The 15,209-nt window shown below is 41.3% G+C and overlaps 1 protein-coding gene and 1 long non-coding RNA gene across 2 annotated transcripts in view; one reads left to right on the top strand and one right to left on the bottom strand.

Moving 5' to 3' along the window:
* The window catches only part of ryr3 (ryanodine receptor 3), a 124,680-nt gene that overhangs the window by 80,007 nt on the left and 29,464 nt on the right, over nucleotides 1-15,209 (top strand). Inside the window, exons 46-66 of the mRNA XM_058057853.2 lie at nucleotides 1,493-1,676; nucleotides 1,990-2,092; nucleotides 2,197-2,317; nucleotides 2,410-2,579; nucleotides 3,336-3,556; nucleotides 5,322-5,412; nucleotides 6,446-6,586; nucleotides 7,952-8,115; nucleotides 8,259-8,337; nucleotides 8,417-8,506; nucleotides 8,597-8,740; nucleotides 8,802-8,864; nucleotides 10,816-10,891; nucleotides 11,012-11,135; nucleotides 11,240-11,355; nucleotides 11,418-11,485; nucleotides 11,555-11,676; nucleotides 11,772-11,821; nucleotides 11,955-12,015; nucleotides 12,091-12,329; nucleotides 14,832-14,913. Coding sequence (XP_057913836.2) covers nucleotides 1,493-1,676; nucleotides 1,990-2,092; nucleotides 2,197-2,317; nucleotides 2,410-2,579; nucleotides 3,336-3,556; nucleotides 5,322-5,412; nucleotides 6,446-6,586; nucleotides 7,952-8,115; nucleotides 8,259-8,337; nucleotides 8,417-8,506; nucleotides 8,597-8,740; nucleotides 8,802-8,864; nucleotides 10,816-10,891; nucleotides 11,012-11,135; nucleotides 11,240-11,355; nucleotides 11,418-11,485; nucleotides 11,555-11,676; nucleotides 11,772-11,821; nucleotides 11,955-12,015; nucleotides 12,091-12,329; nucleotides 14,832-14,913 — 2,509 coding nt within the window. The remainder of the gene's footprint in view (nucleotides 1-1,492; nucleotides 1,677-1,989; nucleotides 2,093-2,196; nucleotides 2,318-2,409; nucleotides 2,580-3,335; nucleotides 3,557-5,321; nucleotides 5,413-6,445; nucleotides 6,587-7,951; nucleotides 8,116-8,258; nucleotides 8,338-8,416; nucleotides 8,507-8,596; nucleotides 8,741-8,801; nucleotides 8,865-10,815; nucleotides 10,892-11,011; nucleotides 11,136-11,239; nucleotides 11,356-11,417; nucleotides 11,486-11,554; nucleotides 11,677-11,771; nucleotides 11,822-11,954; nucleotides 12,016-12,090; nucleotides 12,330-14,831; nucleotides 14,914-15,209) is intronic.
* On the bottom strand, nucleotides 5,954-8,400 carry LOC144902110 (uncharacterized). Its single transcript, XR_013630377.1, has 3 exons — nucleotides 8,270-8,400; nucleotides 7,967-8,124; nucleotides 5,954-6,615 (listed from the first exon to the last, which is right to left on the bottom strand). It is a non-coding gene; the product is annotated as an uncharacterized LOC144902110 (long non-coding RNA).

The raw sequence follows: 15,209 nt of genomic DNA, 5'->3' as shown, positions 1-15,209 counted from the left end.
TTGTCCTTCTGGAAGGCTCTCCTCTCTCCACAGAGGAACGCTGGAGCTCTGACAGAGTGACCATCGGGGCCTTGGTCACCTCCCTGACTAAGGCCCTTCTTCCCCGATTGCTCAGTTTAGAAGGCCGGCCAGCTCTAGGAAGAGTCCTGGTGGTTCCAAACGTCTTCCATTTACGAATAATGGAGGCCACTGTGCTCATTGGGACCTTCAAAGCAGCAGAAATTTTTCTGTATCCTTCCCCAGATTTGTGCCTCAAGACAATCCTGTCTCGCAGGTCTACAGACAGTTCTTTTGACTTCATGCTTGGTGTTTGTGCTCTGACATGCACAGTCAACTGTGGGACCTTATATAGACAGTTATTATATTTCCAAATCATGTCCAATCAACTGAATTTACTGCAGGTGGACTCCAATTAAGCTGTAGAAAGATCTCAAGGATGATCAGTGGAAAAAAGATGCACCTGAGCTCAATTTTGAGCTTCATGGCAAAGGCTGTGAATACTTATGTAAATGTGATTTTTTTGTTTTCTAGTTTTAATAAATTCAAAACATGTCAAAAAAACCTTTTTTCACATTGTCATAATGGAGTATTTTGTGTAGAATTTTGAGGTAAGAGATTAATTTAATACAATTTGGAATGAGGCTGTAACATGACAAAATGTAGAAAAAGTGAAGCGCTGTGAATACTTTCCGGATGCACTGTACGTACCCACGCAAGACGTGATGCACGTTTCTGATGTACTCTCGCAGTACGACTATTACCAATGAAAGTTTGCCTAAGATTGTCCCATGGTGAGGTTTTCTTCGGCTCAAAGTTCTCTTTAGACGTCAAACCACAAAATTCTGCAATTGGAAACATTTCCACCGGGTCTCAAACTCACGGCCCGTGGGCCAAATGTGGCCCGCAGGACACTAGTTTGAGGCCCCCGCCTTGATATGAAAGTTTAATGTTAGTGCGGCCTGCGCAAGTTTGATATGGATGCTGTATGGTATCATGTACCCAGAAAAAAATATTACGTTTGATTAATGTTCATGTTAAAGGTTAAATAACTGTTAATAGTTATCCTCCCTATCAGTGTGGAAGTGGTAAGTTTTTGGCTATTTAAGAAATAACTTGAAGGCTACCGTTTAGGTCGCTAGCTCTCTAGTTTGCGAGTTAGCATGTGTCTCAAGACCCTGCAGTTGCGCAATATGTCGTAAATAAAAAGAGTATAAATGTGACTATAGTCGTGTTTTGTCATGTCTACAGGGCTCTAATAATGCTTTGTTCATTTTAATCTGAAAAAAATATTATTATTATTTATTGTAATAATTATTTATTATTATTATATTTATTTATTACTGATTGATTGATTTTCTGTATTCTTGATTTGTTTATTTATTTTTCATCTCATCTAGGACACAGATATCTACTTTTTGATGTTCTAATAAGTGCCATTTTCAGTTCTGTGGTTATCATCACACTTTACCTCAATGCTATCTTTGCATACCAGGTGAGAGTGTGGAGGAGAATGCCAATGTGGTGGTGAAGCTGCTCATCCGACGTCCAGAGTGTTTCGGTCCCGCCCTGAGGGGAGAGGGGGGCCAGGGTCTGCTGGCGGCCATGAAGGAGGCCATCAAGATCTCCGAGGATCCTGCTCTGGACCTGCCCAAACCCTCCACCGCCATCACAACTGGGTTGGAATCAGTTTCATAACTTCTTTTGAAGCAACATTAGGCTTATTACACTCTTGCGTGATGCAGTCACAGAACATGAATGTGAGTGTGAATGGTTGTTTGTCTATATGTGCTCTGTGATTGGCTTGCTGACAGCTGGGATAGGCTCCAGCACCCCCTGCGACCCTCGTGAGGAAAAAGCGGTAGAAAATGAATGAATGAATACGGTACAGGGAAAATGGACTAGTTTTTTGTGTGCAATATTGTATGAAAATCTGTATGTTATCTGTTTCCATGGTTTCCAACTACTAATGATTATGTGTGTGTACTTCAGATCTGGTGATGAAGAGGAGGAAGTAATTCACATGGGCAACGCCATCATGTCCTTCTACTCTGCCCTCATTGACCTCCTGGGTCGATGTGCACCTGAGATGCATGTGAGGCTTTTTGATTATAGAAGGCTCATAAAAAACAAGCGTACAGTAATCGTAACCGTACACGTAATAGATTTTGTATTTGAAGGCTTTTGTGTCTTTGGTAGCTCATCAATGCTGGTAAAGGTGAGGCCCTTCGTATACGAGCAATTCTACGCTCTCTGGTTCCCACAACAGACCTGGTTGGTGTCATCAGCATCCCGCTGAAAAAACCTGTGCTTAATAAAGGTGCGTTAGGCGAAAATGACACTAAATATGTGATGCCAACATGTGTGCAGTGTTATGAAATGAAACGTTAATATGTTAATATTCATTTATAGATGGCACAGTGACAGAGCCCGACATGTCAGCCTGTTTTTGTCCGGACCACAAGGCCCCCATGGTGCTCTTCCTGGACAGAGTGTACGGCATCGAGGACCAGAGCTTCCTCCTCCAGCTGTTAGAAGTTGGCTTCCTGCCCGACCTCCAAGCTGCTGCATCCTTAGACACGGTGAGTAAGGAGAAAAGAGCGCATGTGTGATCTGTATCAAATATGAAATTTTTACAATATTATAATAGTGTTTCTGGCGGCACGGCGGTCTAGTGGTTAGCGCACAGACCTCACAGCTAGGAGACCAGGGTTCAATTCCACCCTCGGCCATCTCTGTGTGGAGTTTGCATGTTCTCCCCGTGCATGCGTGGGTTTTCTCCGGGTACTCCGGTTTCCTCCCACATTCCAAAAACATGCTAGGTTAATTGGCCACTCCAAATTGTCCATAGGTATGAATGTGAGTGTGAATGGTTGTTTGTCTATATGTGCCCTGTGATTGGCTGGCCACCAGTCCAGGGTGTACCCCGCTTCTCGCTTAAAGACAGCTGGGATAGGCTCCAGCACCCCCCGCGACCCTTGTGAGGAGAAAGCGGTAGAAAATGAATGAATGAATGAATAATAGTGTTTCTAATATTTTCATTAGCTTATGTAAGAACATTTTGTTAAATTCAAAACTAAGCATTTGTTTTGATTGTGCTGGTGTACCTAATGAAATGTCTTTCTCAAGTTTTCATGAGGCATAAAATCTTTTTTTTTCCTCATTCATATTCAGCCTGTGTCTCCTTGCCCCTTAATGATGCTCGGCAGTTCCGTCACGAGAAAATTGAGATTTTCAAACCCCACTGTCCTTGACTTTTTTGATTTTGCATAATCGACCGCTCGCCTTGACTCTTTATCTCCTGTATATTCATTATTTCATTATCATCTGTGCCACAGGAGGTTCTGAGCACCTCTGAGACGGCGTTGGCCATGAACAGGTACATCGGTACAGCTCTGCTGCCCCTGCTGACCCGCTGCGCCGCCTTATTTGCCAGCACGGAGCACCACGCACAGCTGATCGACGCCACGCTTCAAACCATCTACCGGCTGTCCAAAGGACGTTCCCTCACCAAAGCCCAGAGAGATGTGATTCAGGAGTGTCTGCTGGCTATCTGCAAGTAAGCTGGGGGGAGGACGTTTGGTGCACATCTTCTGTTATGCTTCTTTTCTTGCATTGCACGTACTTGCTCATACTTCGTTAGGCACAGCAATACAAGAGCTGCAGTTGCGTTTCAAAATGATTCAACCTCCATTGCAGAAAGTATTTGGAAATTGAAAAGAATGTTTATAATAAAATCTTACAATGAGTTCTAAAATAACTGCAACTAACGCAATTAAAATGACAACAATATTTTTTCTAATACAATAAGAAATGCCCTTTTAGTGGTTTACTCACTGACAAAATTATTCAACCCCTGAAAGATGACCAACGAGTGGTTAGCGCGCAGACCTCACAGCTAAGAGACCAGGGTTCAATTCCACCCTCGGCCATCTCTGTGTGGAGTTTGCATGTTCTCCCCGCGCATGCGTGGGTTTCCTCCCACATTCCAAAAACATGCTAGGTTAATTGGCGACTCCAGATTGTCCATGCATGTCCATTGCATGTTCTCCCCGTGCATGCGTGGGTTTTCTCTGGGTACTCCGGTTTCCTCCAAAACATGCCATTCCAAAAACATGCTAGGTTAATGGCCACTCCAAATTGTCCATAGGTATGAATGTGAATGGTTGCATTTTGATGGACTTACAAGTGTAAAAGTAAGTTAACCACTCATCATATTAACATGAGACAAGACCCTCTGCTTTACTCCGATATCATAGAAGTGTAAAAATAAGTTAATCACGCTGAATACTAACATGTTAAATATGATGTCATGAGCAGTGTTGAGACTGTTACTCACGGGAAATTAATTAGTTATGGTTGTTCAAGAGGTGGCACTGCGGCCGAGTGATTAGCGCGCAGACCTCACAGCTAGGAGGTTCAATTCCACCCTCGGCCATCTCTGTGTGGAGTTTGCATGTTCTCCCCGTGCATGCGTGGGTTTTCTCCGGGTACTCCGGTTTCCTCCCACATTCCAAAAACATGCTAGGTTAATTGGTGACTCCAAATTGTCCATAGGTATGAATGTGAGTGTGAATGGTTGTTTGTCTATATGTGCCCTGTGATTGGCTGGCCACCAGTCCAGGGTGTACCCCGCCTCTTGCGCGAAGACAGCTGGGATAGGCTCCAGCATCCCCCACGACCCTCGTGAGGAAAAGCGGTAGAAAATGAATGAATGAATGAATGAATGAAAGATGACCAATCATAAGAATAGCAACAGGAAGAACGAGGTACCATGAATTCAGTTAACTACCAGGAAATCTTGGGTGTAAATGTCCTGCAGTCAGGGACAAAACTGAAGCTTGGGAAACATTGGACCTTCCAACCGGACAACAATACCAAGCATACCTCCAAATCTACCAAAGACAAAGGGCTGAGAGATTCTGGAGCGGCCATTGCAATCGCCTGACTTAAATCTGATAAAGATGTACATATGTGACCAAGGGGTTGAATAATTTAGTCAAAGTGGTAATGACAGAAAGGACATTTGTTGGTATATTACAAAAAATATTGTTGTGATTTAAGTTGCATTTGTCTAATTTACAAGTCCTTCTTTGATCTGAAATTGATCTTGAATCATTTTGAACACAACTGTATATCAAACGGTCCGCCATAATTAAATATCACTTGTATTACAATCCCTAAATGGATGTAGAACTCTTAGTGGTAGCTACACTATCTGGTGACGTTGGTAAGCGACACCCACAATCCAACCTGGTCTGGAGACTTTTCTTTTCATTCTGCTGTCTACATTTTAAATTCATACATTTAAATTTACTTTCTAGGCATCTGCGCCCTTCCATGATGCAACAGCTGCTCAGGCGTTTGGTGTTTGATGTCCCCATGCTGACCGAATACTGTCAGATACCTCTCCGGGTAAGAAGGCACACCTCCCATTTCTTCATGATATTCTAATTAAAATCAGTGATTGTGGTGTCAATTTACTGTTGAGGAAAAGTCTGAAGATCAGCTGGACCGGGAGGAGCTTCTTTGTAAATAATAATATAATAATAATAATAATAATACATTTTATTTGTATAGCGCTTTTCAAGATACTCAAAGACACTTTACAAAAGAATGAAGTTGAATAAAACAAGTAAACAGAATAAAAGATACACCAAAATACAGCATTCATTGGTTAATACATGAGTAAAAACATGAGTATAGTAAAAACATGAGTAAAAGCGGGGTGGGGCACAGCAGTCAGATATAAAAGGTTAGACATTAAAAACAGATTTAAAGAGGTGGGTTTTTAGTTGTTTTTTGAAGGTGGGAAGGTCAGGGCAAGCACGGAGTGAATGGGGCAAAGAGTTCCAGAGGGTGGGGGCAGCGATGGAGAAGGCTCTGTCTCCCTAGGTTCGGAGCTTGGTCTTACAGGGGAGTCTGAGGAGCGAAGGGGATGCGGGGGATTGTGTGGATGTAGCAGGTCTGTGACATATGGGGGGGGGGGGGGGTCAGATTGTGGAGGGCTTTGTAGGTGATAAGAAGAATTTGGAAGTGAATGCGTTGGGGGACGGGAAGCCAGTGGAGGTTTTGGAGGAGTTGGAGTTCTGAATATATTGTAGTTTGTTGAGGGTTTTGGAAGGTGTACCGTAGAGAATACTGTTGCAGTAGTCCATTCTCAATTGTACCATTAGTATTTTATAGTGGATGTAAAATTACTACTTACTAGGTAGGACAGCCTTAGTCGGAGGAGTTGGTTCAGGATCCAAAGTAGAGGCTAAATTACTGAATCATTTGAACACATGAAAGGACGCCATTCTATGTGGGGGAACTTTGATGTAGATGGCGTCTCTCACTCCTCTTTCAAATTATTTGTCTTTTTGACGGGAGCAATATTTTTCAGAATGAAATTTTATGTGATTTATTTAAATTTTTTTAAGTTTTATTTTATGTGTTCAACTTGTAGCTACTTACCAACCACTATGAGCAAAACTGGAAGTACTACTGCCTTCCGTCTGGGATGGGCAGCTTTGGCATAGCTTCAGAAGAGGAGCTCCTCCTGACCAAGAAACTCTTCTGGGGAATCTTTGACTCCCTCTCTCAAAAGGTACCGACGAGGCATCATTTTGAATGTTCCTTGAGTGTCACAAAACGAGACCATACACGGTTAGATCTACAGGAACGAGTACAAAATACAAGTACAAAGAAAAAATATGATAATATATTGGCTTTACTGCTGAAAACCAATATGTCAATATTGTCCAACTCTCAATTTCTGATACCGATAAGCCGATATTAATATGTGTAACATGAATATCTCCTGTTATGAACACATTCAAATTAAAAAAAATGTTTTTTTAGTTTTCATGATCAGGAAAAAATATGATACCGATGAATCATTTAAAAGTCTGTGACAGCCCAACGTTACCCTCTCCTCTGACCTGTACTTACGTATAGGTTATCACATGGTTTGTATGGTATCAGGCCAGGTATCATGCCCCCAAGTGTCAGTACCTTCGGTCTCGGGCTGATACTGGCACGCGGGTGCATGATACCTGGCCTGATACCAGACAAACCATGTGATGATCTTATTATCACATACTACAGTATTAATTGTCTAGAAAGCGCCCATGAATGATACGGGAAAAGGACGAAATGATACTGTGTCAAAGCCCAGGGCAGTGATACTGATAAAATATAGAGTTTAACCATGTCCAGTATCAGCCCCCGTAGCTGTCCACTCAGAGCGTGCTGCTCTGGTATCGTGCCCGTGAGACAACCAATCGGAGAACAGCGCACGAGCGTGAACACATTGTTTACACTGTTTAGATATAATACATGTAATAAACTGAAAATTTTCTGGAAACAAAATGGTCTTTTGATTAAATAGTATGTGATAATAAGCTCATGATTAAATAGTATGTGATAATAAGATCATCACATGGTTTGTCTGGTATCAGGCCCAGTATCATGCCCCCAAGTGTCAGTATCAGTCCGAGACCACGTACTATTTAATCAAAAGACCATTTTGTTTCCAGAAAATGTTCAGTTTATTACATGTATTATATCTAAACAGTGTAAACACAACAATTGCAAAAATATTTCAACAATAATATTTTATCAACAGTCTTATCTTATCAATGTCTGACAATTAAAGTTCCATTAATCAAGTTTGGGTTTTTTGGTGACTGGAGAAGCACTAGGTACTAAGCACTAGTGTGCTGTTCTCTGATTGGTTGTTTCACGGGCACGATACCAGAGCAACGCGCTCTGAGTGGACAGCTACGGGGGCTGATACTGGACATGGTTAAACTCTATATTTTATCAGTATCACTGCCCTGGGCTTTGACACAGTATCATTTCGGCCTTTTCCCGTATCATTCATGGGCGCTTTCTAGGGTACAGGGCCAATTAATACTGTAGTATGTGATAAATAGCTGGTATAACATCTGTGTGTCCTCTACGCTTATAGAAGTATGATGCTGACCTGTTCAAAATGGCCAACTCATGCCTTTGTGCCATTGCTGGAGCCTTGCCTCCTGACTTTGTGGATGCCAGTTTGGGAGCAACACTGGAGAACCATGCTTCCATTGATGCACAGGGGAACTTTGACCCCAAACCCATAAACACTGCCAAGTAAGAAGTCTGTCACAAATATAAAACACAGATTGTGTCATTTATTTGACTATTAAAACCAATAGGCCAATAAAAAAAAACATTTAGTGAACAGACTGTTTACGAGATACAAATATGTCATCATAAAAGTCTCTCTTTTGCAGTATCTCCTTACCTGAAAAACTTGAGTACATTGCCAACAAATATGCAGAGCATTCCCATGAGAAGTGGTCATCGGAGAAGGTTTGTGTAGCATTTATAATGAATAATAGGGATGCACGCCAATCAAGACGTATCGCCACCTTTGTGTTGGCTGCTCTAGGTGTCGGCGGGCTGGAAACATGGAGAAAGTATGGATGAACACAGCAAAAAACATCCACTGCTTAAGCTTTACAAAGCTCTTAGCGAGAAGGTACGTGCACATTCAAACAAAGAGCACATCTTCTTACTTTCAATACCAAAACGGGCAGTAGTAAATATAAATGTGGATTGTGTGTGGCAGGAGAAAGAAACATACCGGTGGCCGGTGAGGGAGTCGTTGAAGAGCATGCTGGCCATGGGCTGGAACATTGAGAGGACCAAGGAAGGAGAAGCCATGTTCCAACTGCGGGAGAGTGAAAAACAGCGAAAGATCTCTGAGATTCAGGTCAAGTCGGAAGAGGAAATTTCTCTTTTTATTTTTTTACACTTTCTGTCTAACTTTGTAGGTCAACGGATTCAGTCCTGCTCCGACGGATCTACAAAACGTCACCTTGTCAAGAGAGTTACAGGTTAGATTTTTTTTAACCCGTAATTGTTCAAACATTGTGTCCAACATTCAGAATGTCTATTAGTAGTAACCAGATACTTGGTCATCAAATTTTGAATGATAATTAAGTAGTCTGATGCACCATCTACAGGGGAAACTAGAGTACTGCAGCTATGCAGCAAATTAAGCTGCAATTTTCAGCTTTCATTAATTAATTCATTCGGGCGAGAGGCAGGGTACACCCTGGACTGGTCGGCAGCCAATCACAGGGCACATATAGACAAACAACCATTCACACTCACATTCATACCTATGGACAATTTGGAGTCGCTAATTAACCTAGCATGTTTTTGGAATGTGGGAGGAAACGGGAGTACCCGGAGAAAACCCACGCATGCACGGGGAGAACATGCAAACTCCACACAGAGATGGCCAAGGGTGGGGAAAGACAAAATAAGAAGCCAAAAAGTTACCACTTCCACACAAAATAGGAGGAGAACTCATTCATTCATTTTCTACTGCTTTTCCTCACGAGGGTCACGGGGGTGCTGGAGCCTATCCCAGCTGTCTTCGGGCGAGAGGCGGGGTACACCCTGGACTGGTGGCCAGCACATATAGACAAACAACCATTCACACTCAAATTCATACCTATGGACAATTTGGAGTGGCTAATTAACCTAACATAAAAAACCCACGCATGCACGGGGAGAACATGCAAACTCCACACATGGCCGAGAGTAGAATTGAACCCTGGTCTCCTAGCTGTGAGGTCTGCGCACTAACCACTCGACCGCCATGCAGCCCAAACTTTTGCTGTTTCATAAGTCAATTCACTCAACATGTTCCAGCAGGAAGATGCTTTAAACAGGACAGTGTTGCATTGGAAGTACAATATTGTATACAGCGGTTCGTTAAATGGTTCCAGACTGCAATAACTCAATGACCTTGGTGACCACTGCTGTATACTGTATGCCAGGGGTCTCAAACTCAATTTACTTGGGGGCCACTGGAGCTAGGGTCTGGGTGAGACTGGGCCGCATCAGGTTTTCCTAAATAAAAAAAAAACGCATTTATTTAAAACAAAAAAAATTAAAAAACGTCGCTTTGGTTCTACAAGAAAAGCTCTGATAAAACATTCCACTGTTCTCAAATATCTTACTTTTTATTTTTCTACACAAAATAAGATGAAAAATAAATAAACAAATCAAGAATAAAGAAAATCAATCAATCAGTAATAAATAAATATAATAATAATAATAAAAACTTAAGAAACCACATATAGTTGGTGGGTAGACAAATTATTTTTTTCGGATTAAAATGAACAAAGCATTATTAGAGCCCTGTAGACATGACAAAACACGACTATAGTCACATTTATACTCTTTATTTACAACATATTGCGCAACTGCAGGGTCTTGAGACACATGCTAATTCGCAAACTAGAGAGCTAGCGACCTAAACGGTAGCCTTCAAGTTATTTCCTTTAAACTTAACTAACCAAAAACGTACCACTTCCACACGGATAGGGAGGATAACTATTAACAGTTATTTAACCTTTAATATGAACATTAATTAAACGTAATAATTTTTTCTGGGTACATGATACCATACAGCATCCATATCAAACTTGCGCGGGCCGCACTAACATTAAACTTTCATATCAAGACGGGGGCCTCAAACTAGTGTCCTGCGGGCCACATTTTGAGACCCCTGCTGTATGCCCTTTAATTGTTACTTAATGTATAAAATAGATTTTGTCTTTGCATTTAATAATAATAAATACATATAAATAGCAAATAATAATATTCTAGGGGTAGTAATAAAAATGTTTACCCCTATGAACAGTTGGGCTCTACTGTATAGGCTACATAGGGCTTATTAGGCCTTGTAAACAAGTCTGACAGATTGGACACCAATATGCAAATCAACATGTCGCACCATAAAAAATTCTTTCTATTCTATGTTATCCACAGGGCATGGTTGAGATGATTGCGGAAAATTATCACAACATCTGGGCCAAGAAGAAGAAAAGTGAACTCATTAGCAAAGGTATGAGTGAGCACATTTGGTGTGTAGTTAAGTTAAGTTCAGAAACTCTGGATGTAAATATTCGTATATATATATCGTATTGTTAATAACGATGATTATGAACCTAACATGGCCTACCAGGAGGAAGGACCCACCCGCTGTTGGTACCCTATGATACCCTGACTGCTAAAGAGAAGTACCGAGACCGAGAGAAGGCGCAGGAGCTCTTCAAGTTCCTGCAGATAAGCGGTTACGCCATAACAAGGTCCAATTTATTTTTCGGTGGTTCTTTTAGCTGGCTCAACTCAAGTGTTTTTCACCTGCATGAATTTTTTCTGGGATTTATATGATCAACGCTTCACATCACAGAGGTCTGAAGGACATGGAGCAGGACTCTTCATCCATGGAGAAACGCTTTGCCTACAAGTTCCTGAAGAGGCTGCTGAAATGTGTTGACTCGGCACAGGAGTTTATCGCACATCTTGGTAATGTAGTCTGCATGTAGTTTTGCAGCAAAACTCAAGATTGAAAATATATTTCTTCACAGAGGCGATGGCCACCAGCGGGAAAACCGACAAATCACCTCATGACCAGGAAATCAAATTCTTTGCTAAGGTCTGCATTTCTAATCATGAGTAATCTGGAAAATTATAATAATAATTAAGTGTAAAATGTTGTGTTCAGGTGCTGCTCCCCCTGACGGATCAAACCTTTAAGAACCACTGCCTCTACTTCCTGTCCACGCCCAACAACAACATGAGCAGCTGTGGCTGTGCCTCCAACAAAGAGAAGGAGATGGTCACAAGGTACCGTTTTAATAACATTCAATGGAAAACTGTCCGCTATCTTTCCTTAGCACTTTTTTTCCTTGTCTTGTCTTCCTGGTACATTTTTTTTCCAGCCTTTTCTGTAAGTTGGCAGCTCTTGTCAGACACAGGATTTCTCTCTTTGGTAAGCTGTCCTCTTGCACACGCTTTGTCTTGCACGTGTTGCTAAATTCACCAGATTTTACTGCAATGATGTCATTCTTAGTACCTTCATATTGTGAGCGTATTTTGTAAAATGATGGAATTTTCTCTGACAGGAAGTGACTCTTCAATGATGGTGAGCTGCCTGCACATCCTCACTCACTCACTCGACACCAGGCAAGTATATTTCACACTTCCTTACTTCAGGTAGCACTTCCACGCATGCAAATAACCCAGTGTGATCCCTCCCAGAACAGTGATGAAGTCCGGGGCTGAGCTGGTCAAAGCCAGCTTTCGAACGTTCTTTGAGAACGCAGCGGAGGATCTGGAGAAACTACTGGAGATGCTCAAACTGGGGAAGTTCATGCAGTCGCGCGCTCAAATGAAGAGCGTCTGCCAGAGCATCCATTATGTGACTGTGGCGCTTCTGCCCATCCTCACGGCGTTATTTGATCACATCAGAACACACGAGTTTGGAGTCGACCTCCTGTGTGAGTTTAACTTTATTCTGAAGTAATCTTTGTAAATTTTAGTTTTGTAATATTTTTGACTTTCTACTCAAAATACTTCAAATGATTCCCAACCTAACTTTCCAAAAATATATATTTTTTCTCACGATGGAAAGATGTTAAAATAACATATGTAAGGTTTCACTCTATGCTACTAAATTATTATATACAGTGAAGAAAATAAGTATTTGAACACCCTGCTATTTTGCTATTTCTCCCACTTAGAAATCATGGAGGGGTCTGAAATTTTCATCGTAGGTGCATGTCCACTGTGAGAGAGATAAACTAAAAAGAAAAATCCAGAAATCACAATGCATGATTTTTTAACAATTTATTTGTGTGATACAGCTGCAAATAAGTATTTGAACACCTGTGTATCATCTAGAATTCTGACCCTGAAAGACCTGTTAGTCTGCCCATTAGAAGTCCACCTGCACTCCATGTATCATCCTGAATCAGATGCACCTGTTTGAGGTCGTTAGCTGCATAAAGACACCTGTCCACCCCATACAATCAGTAAGACTTTAACTTGTAACATGGCGAAGACCAAAGAGCTGTCCAAAGACACCAGAGACAAAATTGTACACCTCCACAAGGCTGGAAAGGGCTACGGAGCAATTACCAAGCAGCTTGGTGAAAAAAGGTCCACTGTTGGAGCTATCATTAGAAAATGGAAGAAGCTAAACATGACGGTCAATCTCAATCGGAGTGGAGCCCCATGCAAGATATCACCTCGTGGGGTCTCAATGATTCTAAGAAAGGTGAGGAATCAGCCCAGAACTACACGACAGGACTTGGTCAATGACCTGAAAAGAGCTGGGACCACCGTTTCCAAGGTTACTGTAGGTAATACACTAAGACGTCATGATGTGAAATCATGCATGGCACGAAAGGTTCCCCTGCTTAAACCAGCACATGTCAAGGCCCGTCTTAAGTTTGCATATGACCATTTGGATGATACAGAGGAGTCATGGGAGAAAGTTTTATGGTCAGATGAGACCAAAATAGAACTTTTTGGTCATAATTCCAATAAGCGTGTTTGGAGGAAGAAGAATGAAGAGTACAATCCGAAGAACACCATCCCTACTGTGAAGCATGGGGGTGGTAGCATCATGCTTTGGGGGTGTTTTTCTGCACATGGGACAGGACGAGTGCACTGCATTAAAGAGAGGATGACTGGGGCCGTGTATTGTGAGATTTTGGGGAACAACCTCCTTCCCTCTGTCAGAGCATTGAAGATGGGTCGTGGCTGGGTCTTCCAACACGACAACGACCCGAAGCACACAGCCAGGAAAACCAAGGAGTGGCTCCGTAAGAAGCATATCAAGGTTCTAGCATGGCCCAGCCAGTCTCCAGACCTGAACCCAATCGAAAATCTTTGGAGGGAGCTCAAACTCCGTGTTTCTCAGCGACAGCCCAGAAACCTGACTGATCTAGAGAAGATCTGTGTGGAGGAGTGGGCCAAGATCCCTCCTGCAGTGTGTGCAAACCTGGTGAAAAACTACAGGAAACGTTTGACCTCTGTAATAGCAAACAAAGGCTACTGTACCAAATATTAACATTCATTTTCTCAGGTGTTCAAATACTTATTAGCAGCTGTATCACACAAATAAATTGTTAAAAAATCATGCATTGTGATTTCTGGATTTTTCTTTTTAGTTTATCTCTCTCACAGTGGACATGCACCTACGATGAAAATTTCAGACCCCTCCATGATTTCTAAGTGGGAGAAATAGCAAAATAGCAGGGTGTTCAAATACTTATTTTCTTCACTGTATTTATTATTAGAGTTTAACTTTATTCTGAAATAATCTTCGTAAATTTTAGTTTTGTAATATTTTTGACTTTCTACTCAAAATACTTCAAATGTTTCCCAACCTAATTTTCCAAAAATATATAATATTTTTTTTTCTCATGATGTAAAGATGTAAGGTTTCACTCTATGCTACTAAAATATTTATTTATTATTAGAGTTTACTCTTGTAAAATTGCACCTTTTTTCCTGTGTTTCTTTTCATATTTTGTCTTCATTCTTAAAAGTAAAAGTACAGCTGGGTTTTATTCATTTCTGCTGGGTGGTTTTTCCACCACCTCATTGTACACTTTCTTCTCATAATTATGACTTTATTCCCATAATATATTTTGACTTTATTCTTGTACTGTTATAACCTTTTCCAGAACCTAATTTTAAAAAACTTTTTTGGGGATTTTTTTTGAATATTTCAACTCTATGCTACTAAAATGCTTTTTTTGTTATGTTTTTCTCTTTTTTTACTTTATTCTTGTAAAATGACTGCTATTTACATTTTTGCTGCTTTTTTTTGTCTTCAAATTTTTTGAATGTTCCACAGGCCAATTAAAAAAAACATCCATGGCCCCCGAGCGGCACTTTGCAGGCCCCTGATATCAGCAAATGATGTCCCATTCCTGCATCTTACTCTTTTTGGGATTGAATGATACTTATTAAATGTAAATGTGTTTCAGTGGATGATGTGCAGCTGTCCTGCTACCGAATCCTCACCTGTTTCTACTCTTTGGGAACAGGAAAGGGCATCTTTGTGGAAAGGTAGGAGGCCGGATCAATATTGTGTTGTGAATGATGACAGTAATGCATTCATTATGACCATATTTTGTACTAAGACAGATTCTCAGGACACTTTATTAAGTATACCTGCATAATCTGATGGGAGACAAACCGCCATCATGGGTTGATCCATGTGATTAACGGCAGTGCACTGTGCAATATTTGTGCAATATTGTAGCACTACTGCAATGGATACATCAGGGGTCTCAAACTCAATTTACCTGGGGGCCACTGGAGCTATGGTCTAGGCGAGACTGGGCCGCATCAGGTTTTCCTAA

Source organism: Doryrhamphus excisus, linkage group LG19 (genome assembly GCF_037039965.1).
Source record: "Doryrhamphus excisus strain RoL-2023G ecotype Guam linkage group LG19, RoL_Dexc_Guam_v1.1, whole genome shotgun sequence".
NCBI lineage: Eukaryota > Metazoa > Chordata > Actinopteri > Syngnathiformes > Syngnathidae > Doryrhamphus > Doryrhamphus excisus.
This window is presented reverse-complemented; position numbering and strand designations above follow the sequence as displayed.